General features: G+C 38.8%; 1 protein-coding gene across 5 annotated transcripts in view; it reads left to right on the top strand.

Annotated features, from left to right (window-relative positions):
- The window catches only part of RALGAPA1 (Ral GTPase activating protein catalytic subunit alpha 1), a 265,890-nt gene that overhangs the window by 51,842 nt on the left and 196,738 nt on the right, over positions 1-17,310 (top strand). For all 5 annotated transcript variants that reach the window (XM_075065524.1, XM_075065523.1, XM_075065522.1 and 2 more), the window contains exons 10-13: positions 653-892; positions 6,669-6,860; positions 8,956-9,093; positions 16,915-17,063. In XM_075065524.1, the coding sequence (XP_074921625.1) occupies positions 653-892; positions 6,669-6,860; positions 8,956-9,093; positions 16,915-17,063 (719 nt within the window). The remainder of the gene's footprint in view (positions 1-652; positions 893-6,668; positions 6,861-8,955; positions 9,094-16,914; positions 17,064-17,310) is intronic.

Below are 17,310 nucleotides of genomic sequence, written 5' to 3'. Positions count from 1 at the left end.
TCGGCTGTGTAGACATAGCTTTTGGTTTTAGCTAATTGAAGAAAGGCTATTTGTTTTTAAATGAAATATCAAGACCTGAATCCAATTTGGAAAGAATCACCAAATATTGAAATCTTTGGTTTTTCTACCAAAATAATAGAAATATACTGTGAAGTACTGTTTTTATTTACCTAAAGAAATGTTTTTATCAGTAAATTATTTTTTAGTGAATTGTTGAAGTAAATCTACAGTAATTTCTCTGCATAGGGTGATATGCTCAGTTTCCCTTAAAGCCCGGTCCAGCAATCCAAATTCTATTTGACTTCAGTGGCTCTGTTTGCTGAGGTTTTGTAAGACTGGGTTGTTTGTGATAATACTTCTAAATACGCCCAATAAATGTCAAATTATAGGTTAGCAAACTGAGTGAAGGAAACACAGATTAGAATTCTTAGTAAAGGTCATTGATCTGACTGGACAATAACTGGACTTCCCTTGTGCTTGAGATCTGTACTTTAACTGGCTTTAGACAACCACTAACTTTTTACATAATCTAGCAGAAATGTAGTTCTTTGAGATACTTATTTCGCACATTGTCAGCAGAATTCTCTGTGCTGTTTTAAGAATTGTGTTCAAATTATATTACTAGAAATATTTTCTTGCTCTTTTGTTTCAGAGAGCAGCTGCTAGCATGGCTTCTAGAGAAGACAGTAAAAACGACAGTGCTGATAGACCGGATAGAAATGCAGAGCCAGAACAATCTCATTCGAATACAAGCACCCTAACAGAAAGAGAACCAAGTTCCTCCAGCCTTTGTAGTATTGATGAAGAACATCTAACTGATATTGAAATAGTCCGCAAAGTCTTTTCTTCTAAAATAAGTAATGTAAACTTTCTTACAGAGATATTTCGACAGGTAAAGAAACCCTCAAGTATGGAAGAATTTTTTGTTTTAATTTAACTTAAACCCTGATCACATTTATAGATTTTATTTCAAATAGGTTGTGTTAAGTAAGAGTGTACATAAGTGTAAAAACTTTGATTGTGTTTTTATTTCCACTCATGGTGTCAAGTATCAGAGGGTAGCCGTGTTAGTCTATATCCACAAAAACAACAAGGTGCTACCGGACTCCTTGTTGTTTTTATTTACACTGTTATTTTTTAATTTAGGCCAATGGTAAACAGGTTGTTTTTTGTTCAGCAAAGTTTGCCGTCTATTTTCCACCTCACTCTCTCCCTTGTGTGTGGAAAGCAAAAGCTAATTTAAAACAACTAATATGAATAATCTGCCTCTGGTTCCTGGTTTTGTTTTGTTTTTCCATCACTTGAGTGACATAACTTTGACTTCATGTAATGCACACAATTTTAGCAAAGTCATCTGGGTGAACTGTAGTAACTATATAGGGAGCCAAAAATCCTCCATCTGGATTACCTAGCTGTTCCCTGTTTAATTGTGAATCTGGAAAAATGGCAAGGATCAAACAAAGATGAATGGAAGTGGGCAAAGGAGTAGTTCTGTTCCTGTGTGTCTTTCCTACAAGAGGGTAAATGCACAGATCCTAAGAATTTTAAGTGTAATGAAACTCTACAGGAGCACTATTTTACACAGTTGCATATTTTGACCAGTGCTGTAAAAGTATCCGTGAAGTAATGTGGAAGAATGGTAAGATGCTGTAATTGTACATGCTTAGTAGGACTCCATGAAGTTCACTTCAAAGAATATCTTAGTCAGACAATAAAAACAGATTAAAGATTTCAGAGGCCCTTTTTACCAGTTGCTTGTGAGTAAGAACCTATAAATTGTACAAAATTGACAACATATAACATTAAAAACACAGTAAGATACAGTATGAAACTTACTTCATTTGTTCTGCTTAAAGAAAACTTACTGGTGGGAGCTAGAGCAAGGGAAGAGTATTAGCTGTTAAAATGAAGTTGTCACTCACTGTGGTAAACTGACATATTGGTTATATTGCTAGTTTGCTCTTTCATTGCCATGAAGGGAAATTGAAAACTCTGGAAAATGTTTGAACTTCACATGAAGATAAATGAAAACTATTCTGATATTAAAATGTAACTTAAATACTAGTCAGTGTGAATTAGTACTAATGCATCGTTCTACTATATTTTTAGGTGAATTGATTAATTTATTTTTTGGTATCTTACTCTAGTATGAGAGCATTTAAGATGATCAAATCATGTGTTGATCATCTTAGTTTAATGCAGTAAAAAGAGAATTTGAGAAGTTTAGTTTTAAAACAGTATCTAAACCTTGTGTAATTGGGAGGAAAATAACTTACCGTTATATAAGAAGTGATTGATGTATTTATTAAAAACACTTCAAACAATGCTCAAAAAAGTTAGTGAAGAAGGCATTGCAGATTTGAGGAGGGAGTCAAAATAAGCAACCTGTTCAATTCCTTTTTCTTTAGCGTAACATTTTCTCAGTTGCTGCAGTCAGTTCCAGATGTGGGCTGAGCTGTAGGAACTTCTTCTTTTTCTTTGAGAATGTTTTTTAGAAAAATCCCTTCCTCTGTTTTTCATTTATACAGTGAGGATGGCAAGAAGTAGAATCTGTTTGCTAGATTTTACACTTTACTGAAGCATCCTAAATATTTGCATTTCAAAATTGCAGTGTAAATATGTGGTCCTCACTGTGAAGTATATCCGTAGCTGAATATGAAAAGTTTGGGTTCAAATTAAGTTTCTGTTTGAAAATGCTATACTGAACATTCTCAGTATCCGATGAAGTGGGCTTATGCTCAAATAAATTTTAGTCTCTAATGTGCCACAAGTACTCCTGTTCTTTATTCTCAGTAAAGCATCTAAATCTTGAAATGTGCATTTTCAAATAGGCGCACTGTTCATTTAGACACTTTACTGGAAATGCATCCATGTAAAGTGGGCAGTTTTTGGTTAAATGCCTGTGATCTCTTTCATTGCATTTGCAGTTCAAATTCCTTGCACTCAAGGGCTGTATTTTTAGTATTTATTCTTGTTATAGTGGTACCTAGACACCTTGGGCTCAAGCTCCAGTTGTCTGCATAGCACCTAGGACAAGTGTTGAAAAGTGTCCCTACTTTGAAGAGCTTTATGCCTTAGAATGCACTCAGACCACAGAAAATTAGGAAGATATGGATGGGTTGAGCTTTAAAAGGCTATTAGGCTTGTTGAGCCCATTCTCATGCCACCTGAAATGTGAAGAGGAGATCAGCCTTAGGGTTGTGTCTGTCTGTTTACTCCATCCACTTTTACATGCTCACTCTCCAGATGAGACAGATGAAAATATCAATGGCCAACAGAGTAGGGGAAGGAAGTACTGTATTTTCAAAACATATTACAGGGTGGCCACACTTACTGACCCTTCGAGCTGTGTACAGTAATTTTCAGAAGTTTAAGAGCCAGGTGCATCTGCCAGGGCTCAGGGCTTCAGCCTTGCGAGTGGCGGTGGAGGGGCTACCTCCTGGGGCTAGAGGCTTCAACTCTGCAGGAGGGGAGGTGCACCTGCTGGGGCTAGGGACTTCAGCAGGAGCAGGGCTGAAGCTCTGAGCTCTGGCAGGCACACCTCCCTCCCTGCTGGAAAGAAGCCCTAGCCCCACCACCCGACCTGAGGTCAGAAGCCCTGAGGCAAAATACGCCCCCCCCCGCCCCTCCCCCCAGTCTGATAGGCAGAGAATGGGGGGCTGGGGACTCCTTGAGCCGCACTTGAACTGTAAAAGAGCCGCATGTGGCTCATGAGCATGGTTTGGCCATCCCTGACATATTAGGAGCAAAAAGAACCCTAGGTCAGGCATAGGTCCCTTGCTGGATGCAGATGATAAAATTGTAAATAGTAATGCAGAAAAGGCAAAAACATTCAGTAGATAATTCTGTTCTGTATCTGATACAAAACAGGAGGATGTATCAATCGCTTCTGAGGTTATGGATGGAATAGAAAGTCTACTATGTGTAACAAAGGAGGTTGCAAGTCAGCATGGCGAAAATTAAACATTTGGATCACTTGTATCCAACAGTCTTAATGGGGCTATCTGAGGAGCTCTAGCTGAGGCTTTCCCTTACCCACGATGTTAATTTTTAACAAATCTTTGAAAACTGAGGAATGGAACATTAATATTTTTAAAAAGAGTAAAAGAGGTGACCAAGAGAACTATAGACTGGTTAGCCTGATGTCAGTCCCAAGTAAAATAATGGAATGGTTAATTCAGAACTCAGTCAACAAAAGTATATTTTTAGTCTCTTATGTCAATCAGCATGGTTTCATGGAAGATTAGATCTTGTCAAACAGGGCACATGCTGGATGGTTTAAAAACTGGTTCCCTGACAGATCTCAGAATGGCCCTAGTTACTGCTGTCTCCCTGTTACTAGCAAGGTCCCCTAGGGATTGATTTTTTTTGGGTCTAATATTACTCAATATTTTTATCCACTATCTAGATGATGATATAAAATCTTTGTACAGTTTGCAGATAACATGCTGTGTGGTGAGATAGTAAATAGTGAGAACAGGTTGGTACTACAGAGTGATCTGAATCTCCTAGTTAAATGGTCACAATCCTACAAAATGTGTTTTGATACAGCTGAATGCAAGGTTATTGCATCTGGGAACAAAGAATACAGGCAATACCTGTGGAATGGGGACACTGTCTTAGGAATCAGTAAATCAGAAAAGGATTTTGGGATTGTTGTAGATGACCACCTCAGTGAGCATACAGTGCACTGCTGTGGCAGAAAGGACTAATGTGATCCTTGGACATACACAAGGTGACTATTAAATGGGTGTAGAGAACTGACCTTGCCTCTGTACACAGCACTGGTAAAACATCTGCAGGAATGCTGTGCCCAGATATGGTGTCCACAGTTGAAGAATGATCTGAGAATGTTAGAGTTTGAAAAAAGGTCACCAAAATGTTTCAAGGGCTGGAAAACAATAATGTGAAGTGAAGCTGAAGGAGCTCCACCTGTTTAGCTTATCAGAGAAGGTTGAGAGGTGACTTGATCAATTTGTGTGAATATTTACACATGGAAAATATCTGATAGCGAGGGGCTTCTCAGTCTTGCTTTCAGAGGCATAACGAGATCCAGTGGCTGGAAGCTGAAGGTACACTAACTCAACTTTGAAATAAGACTCCATTTCCTTGCTCTGAGGGTAATTAAATATCAGAGGAGCTTACCCCAGGAGAGATTATGGAATCACCATCCCATGGCTTCTTTAGAATTAGATTAGATACCTTTCTATAAGACCTGTCTTAATCCAGTTTCTAGGAAAAAAAAAAAAAATTTATAGCCTGTGCACACAGGTCAGACAAGATTATCATAGTGATCCCTTCTGGCTTTGGAGTCTGTGAATCCATTTATAACAGTGGCCCAACAGATGTGGCAACATTTCCTCAGCCACATCATATTTCCTGCACTTTGAAAGCTGTAGGGCGTTCTGTGTTACAAAGCAAAAGCATAAGAAACTCTAAAAGATAGCAGTTGCCTATCCTACTTTTAGCTGACTTTGGAAGTCACAGAATAGCTGGGTGCCATTCTGATACTCCTTTAAAGTGTTCAGTCTGAAGTTGAGAATGAGTTGTTCATATCAAGAATCATGCATTTCTTTGAGATATTGGTATATCCAATGGCTCCTGGGAATTGCAAACTGGTTCAGTTTATTTTATTCTTTTTAATACAACTAGTATAGTAAAAGTCCACAAGCTGGTAAAGTTGTGAATTTAAAAGAGTTAAATTCCCAGTAAGTATATTGCATTAACGTAGACTGTCTTTGAACATAGTTAAGTTTAGCAGAACCCCAAGACTTGCATTAGAGACGGCTGATCTGAGAGCACTTTTATATTAGCCCCACAGTTACATAATACTTCCTGAAGAGGGCAGCATTTTGCAAGCAAATTGACTTCCTGACATGCATTTTTTCATAACTGTAGTTAAAAATGCTTTTTCTGTGTCATCTGATTTGCGCCACTCATTCATAGCAGCAGTAAAACATGGCTCTTTGTTATCAGTACAAATTCAAATGGCTAATATAATTAAGAACCCTATTGCCCCTTACTCTTTCTCCCCCCATGTATGGGACTGGATGCAGCAGAAGCTTCCACCGAGTTTTCTTTTCTTTCTTTTAATGAGAGTTTGGTGTTCAGTATCAGCAGTGCCCCTAAGATCTATGCAAGAACAGGTCCGCATGGAGTCCCACTGGCTGCTGCTCCTTTCCCTGCTAACTACATCCAGCTCCCTAGCAGCACAGCTTTTTTGCCAGGTGTCACTTTTTTTCTCAAAAACTTTCTGTCCTTCCCCCTTTGACCTCCTCCTGACTTTCAGGGTGTTCCAGATTGCAGATAGGGAAAGTTAACAAATTAATACTGATGTAAATCAGCATTAGTTTAAATTCCTGCAGAATGGCTGCAGCAGTTTCTCCATCTGTAGAGCATGATGCCTGAGGTGGGAGCTTTTCTAGAGTTGAAAGAAGTGAGTTGGATGTTTCTCGCTTTTCCTTTCCCCCAAAGAGACAGAATATACAGTATAGTGAGTCCTGAAAACTTTTTAAATAAAATTTAATCACGTCAACTTTCTATCTTTGTATCATATCCATAAATTGAAATGCATGTTCCTGAAACTTTTTACTACTGGCAGTATCATGAGATAAAGTAGTTCGATTCTAACGTGTCTCCAAATGTTATAACTCCCCCCCCACAACTAGGCATTTTTGTTGCCAATTTGCGAAGCAGCTGCTATGAGGAAAGTGGTGAAGGTTTACCAAGAATGGATCCAACAGGAAGATAAGCCTTTATTTATGCAAGAACCTGAAGAAATATTGACATCTGTAAATGTAGATTGTGATGAAAATGTTGCAGAACATAATTCAGCGGAGAAGGGAAACGAGAGAGATGAGGTAAAAAAAAAAAACTTCTTCAAATTTAAAAAGACCGTTGTTAAATAGATGTCTCATTTCCTGAACTATTTAGCATATGTATTTCGTTTCCACATAGCAGTCTGGTTGGTGCAGGAGTGAAAGGAAATATTGAGATGAAAACTGTGAAGGGCGCAAATCTGTTCCCTTAGGTATGAGTAAATAGAGTAGCAGCACAGTAAAGGAGCCTCCCTCCCCGCCCCCCATAAAAGCTATATTCCCAAATCCTTCAATTCATGCCTCCACCTCACCTTCATATCAGTTCTCTGTTCAGATTGTTTATGCAAATGACCAGGAAAATTTTTTTAACTCCGCAGTAACTGACTTCTAGGGGCCAGCATTAAATAAAACAAACCAAATACAGAAAAATCCTATTTTAAATTAAATTTACGGGGGAGATTTTCAGAGGCACAGACTGTCCCATTTAACTTTCAATAGGAAGCCAGGCACCTAACTGCTCATATGCCTTTTGAAAACCTATTCCTAATCTAAATTATAATAGTGGAATTTAATGTTAGTGATTTATGTATATATTTAGAACTTGACACTGTGTATTCTACTACCAAGAGCTTCCTAAGAGAACTCCTCAGTTTGGGGACCAAAAACAAACTTGTAAGTTTCTCTAATAGTCAGACTGTTACCATCTTTAAATGCTGTCATTATTTTTTTCAATTCCCTTCAAAATAGCTATAAGCATAAGCATTTTCATTGGTTTTTAATAAATAAAGTATGCACAGGGTGAAAGCCAAATGCCCTTGAGGCCTGACTTCACACATTTTAAGTCAACTGCAAAATTCCGCAGTGACTTCAGTGCAAGAAGGAGAAGGACACTGAGGACTACGACTGCTTTAGTAGCATAGTGTACTCTGTACTATGGCTCATTAGTAGGGATGTGATTTGGTCATGGATTCAGTGACTTCTTTGGCTCTGCCTTGGGCATACCCTGATTTTGTACATTTTTACCATTACTGCTCTGTAAATTTTGCCTAATTTTACTGTGACAAAATTGTATCCATACATATTACCTTATGGTTCATTGCTAACTATAAACTAACTTAGGGAGGTCCTTACACTAAATGAAAAATAATTCCAAGCAGAATGAGACAAAGTAGCAGTTGTCTTATATACTTCTTCATTAGCCAAATTTTTTTTTTTTTAGTAAAAAAGGGAAACACCAGAGAAGTGGGTTGGCTTATGAATGGGTATAGAGAGGGAGAGGTGGGACACAGCCCCTCTCCCCAACGGAGGGAGCAAGAAGAGGCAGCAGAGCCAGAAGGGAAGACGCGGGGCCAGTGTCTTTCCGCTTCTGGCCACGCTGCTGTCCCCCAGACACCAAAGCAGCGGCATCTCCGGGGCAGGCACGCTGCGACTGCGCTGCGCGGTCTGGCCTGCCCCAGATAAGGTGGGAAGGGCGGGGATGGGGAGAGTGTGGGGATACTGGGCTAGGGGGTGGGGTTATGTGGGGGGTGGTCACTGGGGTTACTCCTCTGACTCTGAGCTTCTCCCTACCGCCTGCCCCCAAATTTCTCCACCAATTGCTGTCCCAGTCCATCAGGGTAAGCAGCTGGCATACCGGGGCACTTTGTTTACTTAGGTTTACCTCTGTGCCTGCGGACACTCGAGGTAAACAAACCATCTTGTTCCGCCAGCAACTTATCCTGATGGCCTGGGAGCCAAAGTTTGCTGACCCCTGAAGTATAGGGTCGGTTTATGAACGGGTAATAAAAATTTTCCATATTTACTTATCCATCTTGGGGGGAGGGAGGGTCAGCTTATAAATGAACTGGCTTATGATCGAGTATATATGGTAATTTTCCACTATTATTTTGAATATTTGTTCTGTGACTTATCCTTTTTTTAAGGTGCCTGGACATGCACCACCTTCTTCCATTTTCCAGTCTCTGGGAGGCAGCCTGCCTCCCAGAAGTCATTTTCAGCTCATATTTTCTCTTTACTTTAAAAAAAAAAAAAAAAAAAAAAAAAAAAAAGCACTTGGAGAAAGAAGGGGCAAAAACCTAATTCCCATTTGTTTGGTTTTTCTCTGGGAGTTTAAGAAACAAAATATTTTATGTTTCAGGAAAAAATGGCAAACTCTGGTCATGTTCAAAATTCAAGTTGGACAAGAAATGGCTGCCACCAAGATGCTTCCCATAAAATATCGGAAATAGATATCGCTGAGCAAAATATACGAGCTGGAGTACAATCAGTGTTACAGGTACAGAATGCACTCTTTTTTCCCCCTCTATTTTATTCTTTCCTGTTCAATGTGTTTTCTTTAATATTGTGTAAATAAAATTTTAATGGATAAAACAGAACATGATTACAGAATGAAACTCCTGCTGTTCCATAGCATCTCAGTGTTGCTAAATGATTGTAGATTTAATTAAGCAGATGGATAATAAAGCTATAATGATAGTTTAATGTGTTCTTATTGACTTCCTGCATTCTTTCTTCATTTTTGACATAACTAACACATAGTATACAGGACTGCATTTACTACTGTTGGCTCACACAAGGAAAAAAATCTTTATTCCATACGTTCACTTCTACATCAGAAAGGGTACTCCATTCTACAGGGTGTTACAGAAAAAATTATCCAAACTAATCCACACTAGAAGATTGTTTGCATGAATTGATGAGTGCTGTCTTGTTTACTTTATGAAATTTTATCAATATTAGAACACATGTGGTGGCTTAATGTTATAGCTGGAGATAAACACTTATTAGATCTTTGTTCTTATTTTAATCATATTATATTAGCAGTTTATTTACGTTTAAAAATGTAAATAAATCCAAGGATTTTTGGAACTTTGCATGGCTGCATTTTAAATAGAAATAACTTATTCAGTACTATTGTTGTAAGTTGCAAATGGTGTAGTAAAGATTAGCTAGATTTGTGTATATAGCCTTTATATTTTCATTTGTTTTTAACTTCCTGAAAATTCTGCTTTTGGAATTGAAATTTTCTATAACTGGTCTCAGCACAGAGGTCAATTATTTTGGACATTTTGAGCAAAATGCTTTGTTCTTGTGTTATAGGACACTGTGGTTTTGGGGGTTTTTAAATTTTTTTTAACCTTTTAGCATGTTCAGTGTACATTTGAGTCTCACCATAGGATTATTCAGATGCGTAAAGTCATTTATGAGCACAAGTCTTAGCAGTATTGGATGTCCACTGAGCATGCTTACAGGCATTTTTTAGTTACTGAGTCAAAAACCCCAACCTTTTTTAAATTGAAAGAAAAAATCCTTGAGCTTTCGTGCACTCATCAGGCAACTGTAGCATACGTTTTTAAAGTTGTAGGCGATATGATATTAAGCAGAGACTCATTAGACTCAGCTATGTGATGTACTAGGGAATGGGGAGAACTGATCTTTCTCCCCAGCAGACATACAGGCTGCTGATCTTAGTTGTTACCGGGAAGCTTTGCAGGGAGGAGACTGCAAACCTCATAAGGCTTGTCTATGCAAATTCTCTGGTTAGACCTTGCTGCCATTCACTAACAGTTCCCAAGAGCTACCCCTCTTTAAAATAGGAATAGAGTGCGGCAGCAGGGTCCACACAGATACTCAGGTCTGGTCTTCACTTAAAAATTAAATGGATATCACTGAGGGCATTTTTGCACCTTGAGTCCCATAGTTAGGTTGATCCTTACCCCTTCAGTATAAACATGGCAAGGTCAATGGTAGCATTCTTCTTTCAACCTAGCTACCACCTTTTGGAAAGGTAAATTAACTGCATTGACAGAAGCACCCCTTCCATAGCTGTAGGAAGTATCTACACTATGATGCTACTGTGGCACAGCTGCAGTGCCATAGCTGTACCACTGTAACAGCTGTAGTGTAGACATGGCCTTAGTGCATAGCAGGCTAGGTTTTTCTGGCATGAAGATATCTTTTACTGTTTCACCCTATACGTTTCTTCTTTGGCAGAATCCAACCAAACAGTATCAGCAGCAGAGATGTGCATTTGCTCCTTCCTCACTCGATTAACCTTTAACATGGATCACTGTTGTGTTTATACAACGCCTAGTGCGATGGGGGTCCTGGTCTATATCTCGAGCTTCTAAGTACTAGGGTAGTACAAATAGTTAATAAAGACACTCAAGAAGATTTTTAAGGAAAACTGTTCCTGTAATATAGAATGTATAGACAGATGTGTGACCTCCTGCTTGGGGTACCCAGAATTATGAGCCCCTGTGTAACTCATCTCAGCCTCAGCAAGTGAAAGGTTGTATTTTTTTTTTTTTTTTCTTTTTGCCCAAACCATCTATGAGCAACCTGAGACATTAGCTTGTCTGCCTTGCCACCAAACTCTTCAGGACTCTGTTAGTCCAAATCTTGCCTTGCAGATAACAATCCATGAATCCCAACTCCTGAGTTACCCAGAGATGTTTTTCTGGAGTGTCCAGTCCCTCCTCACTGGACATTCACAGAAATTAAGTTCACTGCCTCCAAAGTGAAAATGTACGCGCCAGCCTGTATTGCTCACTGGGGACTCACCTTCCAGTTTAATGCACCGCACAGAGAGATTCTTGTTTTATTACAAAACTGAGTTTTTTTTAAAAAAACAGATTGAAGTGATACTGAATATGAATAGAAGACAAGTGTGGTTACAAAGCAAACAAAACACTTTCTAGTGACTAAAACTTAATTTCAGCACGTTACAATCTTTTTGTGTAAGCAAGTTTCTCACTTACAGTGAAGTTTTCACCAACTCTTGCCTTTCAGGCCAAGAGGATCGGCTTTAATAGGATACAGCACCCATTGTGCCTATCAGCCCTTAGGTGAATGGTAACTAAACTGTCTCTTTGCTCCCCTTTATAATACTTCAAAGTCCATTGACTTTCTCAGAAAGGGTTTCTTGGGGTGCAGATTCAGTCCCCCTAGTGTGGTGGTTAAATGGTTTTCTTCTCCTCTCGTTTAGCTTGATGTCTGTTTACTTTATGTATAACTGTATTTCTGTTGTACTTTTGCCTGTAACCAAACAGGTCACATAAGTAAATGCACATTTTTGTCTGGGTTCATGCTGTGCCTCCCAAATACATTTTAAAATCATATTTCCAGCACACATCTACAACTCTTTGTATACAATCCATGCATACATCACACATTGATTTTCAGTGTGTTGCCAGTTTACATATGATACCTTAAATGACATCTTTGAGAAAGATATTGTGATGATAATGTGTTGGGGCAATGAATGTGTGAGGCCTGATGTAAGATAGAGCACCCTTACCTTATACTGTATCAGTGGCCACTGAAGGGTTCCTGTGATCACCACCTTCCCTCTTGCAATGCTGAGGGAGGGTCATGGCCCATGACTGAAGCATGTAGGTGCTGCAGTAATGCAAGTAATTAATAAAGACACAAAATGGGGAAGAACTAGCTAGGTGGTAGTGGTACTGAAAAGGATTGAGGGTCATAGTGGATCACAAATTGAATGAATCAACAATGTGATGGAGTTGCAAAAAAGGGCTATCATCATTCTGGGGTGTATTAACAGGAATGTCATATGCCAGACACAGGAGGTAATTTCCCCTTTCTACTCAGCCTTTGTGAGGACTCAGCTGGAATACTGTGTCCAGTTCTGGGTGCCACACTTTAGGAAAGATGATGATGATTAACTGGAGAGAGTCCAGAGGATAGTAACAAAAACAATAAAAAGTTTAGAAAATCTGACCTATGAGGAAAAGTTGAAAAAAAAAAATAGTGGCATGTTTAGTCTTGAGAAAAGAAGATTGAAGGGGGACTGGATAAATCTTCAGAGATGTTAAGGGCTGTTGTAAAGGGGACAGTGATCAGTTGTTCTCTATGTCTGCCAAAGGTAGGACAAGAAGTAGTGGGTTTAATCTGAAGCAAGGGAGGTTTATATTAGATATTAGGAAACACTTTCCAACTATAAGGGCAATTAAGCTCTGGAATAGGCTTCCAAGGGGAACTGTATGGAATCCATCATTGGAGGTTTTTAAGAACGGATTGGACAGACACCTCTCGGGAATGGTCTAGGTTTACTTGGTCCTGCTTCAGTGCAGCAGGATTGACTATGTGCCCTCTCAACGTGCCTTCCAGCACTACATTTCTGTGATTCTACAATCAGGATCTGTAGCGAAAACTCCATCCATATTGCGTTCTTTGACAACAATAAAGAAATTTACAACAGGGTGTCAGAGATTAGCTAAACTATGGATTGGATGAAATGCCAAGCATTGTTGGGAGAACATTAAAGCCTCTGGTAAAGTAAGTCCGGAGACGACAACAGTAGCATTGGTTCAGCACAAATAACTTGCCCTTTTTTTGATGTGATATACATTATTCTTGGACCGGGCCAGGCCAGGCCACTGATCAAGCCTCCTCAGTTTATCAGAGCCACCGCAACAAATGAGTAAGGTGAATACGCTTTGAGTCCCAAACAGTGTGTCTTACCACATGAAGTACAGCTGGCAGAGGAGACAAACCAGAGCAATCAAGACAGGCAGACGTTCATGCAAGGTATTGTGCTCTCTACATTTACTGAATCTTATTTCTGGTGTGCTTGAAAATAGAAGAGGTTTACTGTGTCAGCATTGCAAGATGCTGATCTTATAAGGACAATGATAGCTGCTAGTAAAAAAGTATGCTTACCATTTCCCAGAGATGAACAAAGCTGCAAATGGAGCCTAGAATATCTCTGGTACTGCTTTGTTCTCTGTCCAACCCCCCCCCCCCCCCACATTAATGTGGCATAGCCAAACTCCCATTCCTGCTGCCTTTGCAACCAAACTGCTTTTTTTTCTGTAAGCTTCTAGTTGTCAATATAGCTGATTTCATAAGGAGAGAAATAGCGATCATACCCATTTAACTGTCTCTTATTTAAACTTATGAAAGCCAAATAGAACACCAGATTGAGTTAAGGCATTATGTTTTATTGGGAACCAAAGTTCCAAGCAGTAATAAAGTAATTGGTACATGAAGCCCAAAATTCCTCATTGGCCTGCGGGAGAAGGACAAATATTTAGTACACATATTCACATCTGTTCTTTCTCCTTATAATAAAGACAGCATTCAAGGGCACAAACATAAAAAGCATTTGGAATTTTGGAAAAGTATGTATATGATTATTCTTTGTTCAGTTCCTTACTATTGCTTCTAAAAGCACTAATCAAGAATAGATATTTCTGAAACTAATGGCACCTATTCTAAAGAATGCGTATTATTTTACCAGTGACTTCCCGAGGCAGACCTTAATCGTGGGAACCCTAAATTCTTTCAAGTCCAGCACACAGCAGCATTTCAGTCCTGCAACAGGAATAAATGCCTGTTGCCAAACATATCTAATCTCTGCTCTGCTTCTTCAACAGACCAAGAAGGCACAGCTCCCATGCTGAGTCTAGAAGGTGCAGAGAGTCCCCTTCCATTGCAGCTGCTTCCATTTCAGTGGAATAGAAAAGGAAAATGACCAGACCTCCTTCTAAAAACTTGAAGAGGAAAAAGCTGGCAAAGGACTAAATATTGAGCTGCAGATACCCAAAGCAGACAAGAGAGAGAAACTGCAGCTATATAACCAATGACTTCATGTGTGTATAGGCCAAGAGATGCAAATCAGAAGAATCAGAAAACCAAGCTCAACTTCTGATGTAAATATATTTGAGGCCTCTACTCCCACCATGAAAAAGGAAGAGTGAGAACTTAGTCTGGAGTATTAATGTAGTGTCACCTTCCACCAACCTCACTCTGGAATCTTTCATTCTGGTAGTGGTTCCTTTAATGTCCACGTTGTCCTTGTCCTACCTGTTATCCTACTCTACTCTTTCTTACTAATGCTGTCCCCAATGACCTGGTTCAATGCCTGTTGAAATCCAATGGAAAAACTCCCGTTGACTTAAATGAGCACTTGATCAGGCCCTAAACCTAATGTCTTCCTCAGCGCAGTAACTCAGAAACTATTCAAATGTACAGTCAATCTTAACAAACTATATTATTTTCAGATCCCAAGTTGGGGGGGTGATTGTTTATTAAAAACTGTATTTTACAATATACCACATGTTTCATGGTTTCCTAAAGAATGAGAAATAAAAACGTTGATACCTGAAGTATTTTGTCTCTTCAAATTTGAAACAGATAAATTAGTCAAAAATTATAGTGGCTGTAATAAATAAATAAATAAAAGATACTCCCATACTTAATCAGTTTGAGCATTATCCGTATGCTAGAGGTAGGTATTCGAAGTCAGATAGTGCACAGTTCAGTTGGTAGCCTATGACTGTTGAGACTTGATTATTTTCTCTTCTCTCCCATTTGCTGTTGTGTTGGCAGAGAACACTTTGCATTAAGTTAGCTTTCCTGACATAGTCTCCTGTATATCAGGAATTGGAGGCTGCTGAGATGTATTAACTTTGTCTCCAAATTATTCTGTCTGTCTGGAAAACCTTCCCATGTTGTCATATAGTGTTGTATAAACCACAGCATCCCAAAATGGCATTGTGACATTTCAAAAGGCGTCTCATCTCCCCTTCAGCCTCATGAGGCATATTCCATTCTTTTGGAGGCAGTATTTAAAGCAGTGTCTTGCTTTTGGGATAATCCAGATATAATTTCATTAACTAGGAAGCAAAGAATAGGCAGGATCAGAAGAATCCCGGTGGTTGCACTCTATTAACATTTGGTGTGCATGGTAAAATTAGTATCCCAACTGGTACAAGCCGGAGTTCCTGAAACACCATATATAATGCACTTTGGTAGGCCAGCTAAAGTAAATATCCAGGACATCACATTTGTGATCATCAAAGGCTTACAGCGCAGTAGATTTAGTGCCTTTTCTGGTTGAATTGCTTGGTGCTTTGTCTAGTAGATGGAGAATGAGTTGAGTTCCATCAGTAGATCCATTGCAGCTGAGAAGCCTTATTTACAAATGCTTTTTACTTTAGAGGAATGCTTATTAGTAGTAGGCCTCTCTAGGATTGTATATATTTCATTGCTTACCCTGAATGCAATAACCTTTCCAAGAAATTTGCACATTTATGTGTTCCAGTGGGCTTTAATCTTTATTTGTGGCCAGTATCCACAATGCATAAAGCTATTCTCATACTGAGAGTCTAGTTGTCATGTTAGGCTAGACTTTCTGTATGTTTGCATACAGAAAGAACGAAAGGTGTGTCTTTATCTGAAAGATTTTCAGCCACTCATTTTAGATTCTCAGTGCAGTCCTATCAAGACACTGGACTAAGTCTCAAAATTGGCACTCATCTTGGGCAGGTATGGTGACCAGGATCTAAGCACAGCAGACATTGATGTCAGGCTGCTCATCTTGGAGCATTGTCCCATAAATAATGCTTCAAAGATTGCGATCACCTTTCTTAGTTCTTCTAAATTGTTCCCATTGCTGTTTTTTGTTCTGTTTTTTTTTTTTGTTTTTTTGTTTTTTTAATGCTGAGCGAGACTTGTTTGCAGAATTGAAGGTAACTGTACATGGCTAACTCTGATACTTTAGAGTTCATTGTGGCAGTATGGACTGGAGTGTTGGAATCTTGGGCTAGCTATACAAAACTCTCAGAATACTGCTAAGTGTAGGGCAGCCTCTTTGGTAAATATCCCAAATATTAGCAAGCAGTGCTATATGCTGTGGGATAAAAACTTCAAGTCCCAAAACATAGAAATTCCACCATCATTGTCAGGCACACTGTGTGTGTGTGTATATAGATACGCTATCATGGTTTTATCAAGTGTTACTTTGTGGTTGCAGTGTTACAGAGGACAGCAGTGGGTTTATGCTGTTGGATGTTCTCCAGTTTTAAAACAGCCTTGAGTAATTCACCATATATCTGAAGAAATTTGTACAGAAAATGTGAAAACTTTTCTCTTCTGTTAAACTGAAACTTAAACCAATTTTATTCTGAATTTGTCACTCATTAAAGCAGGCTAAACAAGTGATGTACCTATGAAAATTTACATCACTACTTTTATTTTCTACGGTTATCTGTTGAGTTGTTTTAATTAGAGCTAAAACTGGCTAGCTTTTCAGGCTAATAATTTTAATTGCCACTTCTTTTGTTTATAGGTTTTTATAATAAACTCTTCAAATATATTTCTTCTTGAGCCTGCAAATGAAATTAAAACTCTTTTGGATGAGCACACTGATATGTGTAAACGCATTCTTAATATCTACCGTCACATGGTGGTGCAAGTAACAATGGACAAGAAGACATGGTAAAAAACTTATACTTTTATCTTTAAGATTTTTAATGAACTGGACGGAATATTTAAAACTTTTTAATACCCAGGAGGTCCAATGAAATGGTTTCTACTAAGTGAGTCAGTTTCTCTCAACAAGTCAGTGTTTTAAGAGCGATGCGTATCTAGGTTTACTTTAAAATATCATTTTGCTGGAGTTGGTGATATAAAGTACACATGGACCATCTCCTGCCTTCCCCAGGCAAAAAAAAACAAACAAACA

The sequence above is a fragment of the Chelonoidis abingdonii genome, chromosome 4, assembly GCF_003597395.2.
Source record: "Chelonoidis abingdonii isolate Lonesome George chromosome 4, CheloAbing_2.0, whole genome shotgun sequence".
NCBI classification, from domain to species: Eukaryota; Metazoa; Chordata; order Testudines; family Testudinidae; genus Chelonoidis; species Chelonoidis abingdonii.
Note: the sequence above shows the minus strand (reverse complement) of the source record. Positions and strands in the feature narration are given on the sequence as shown.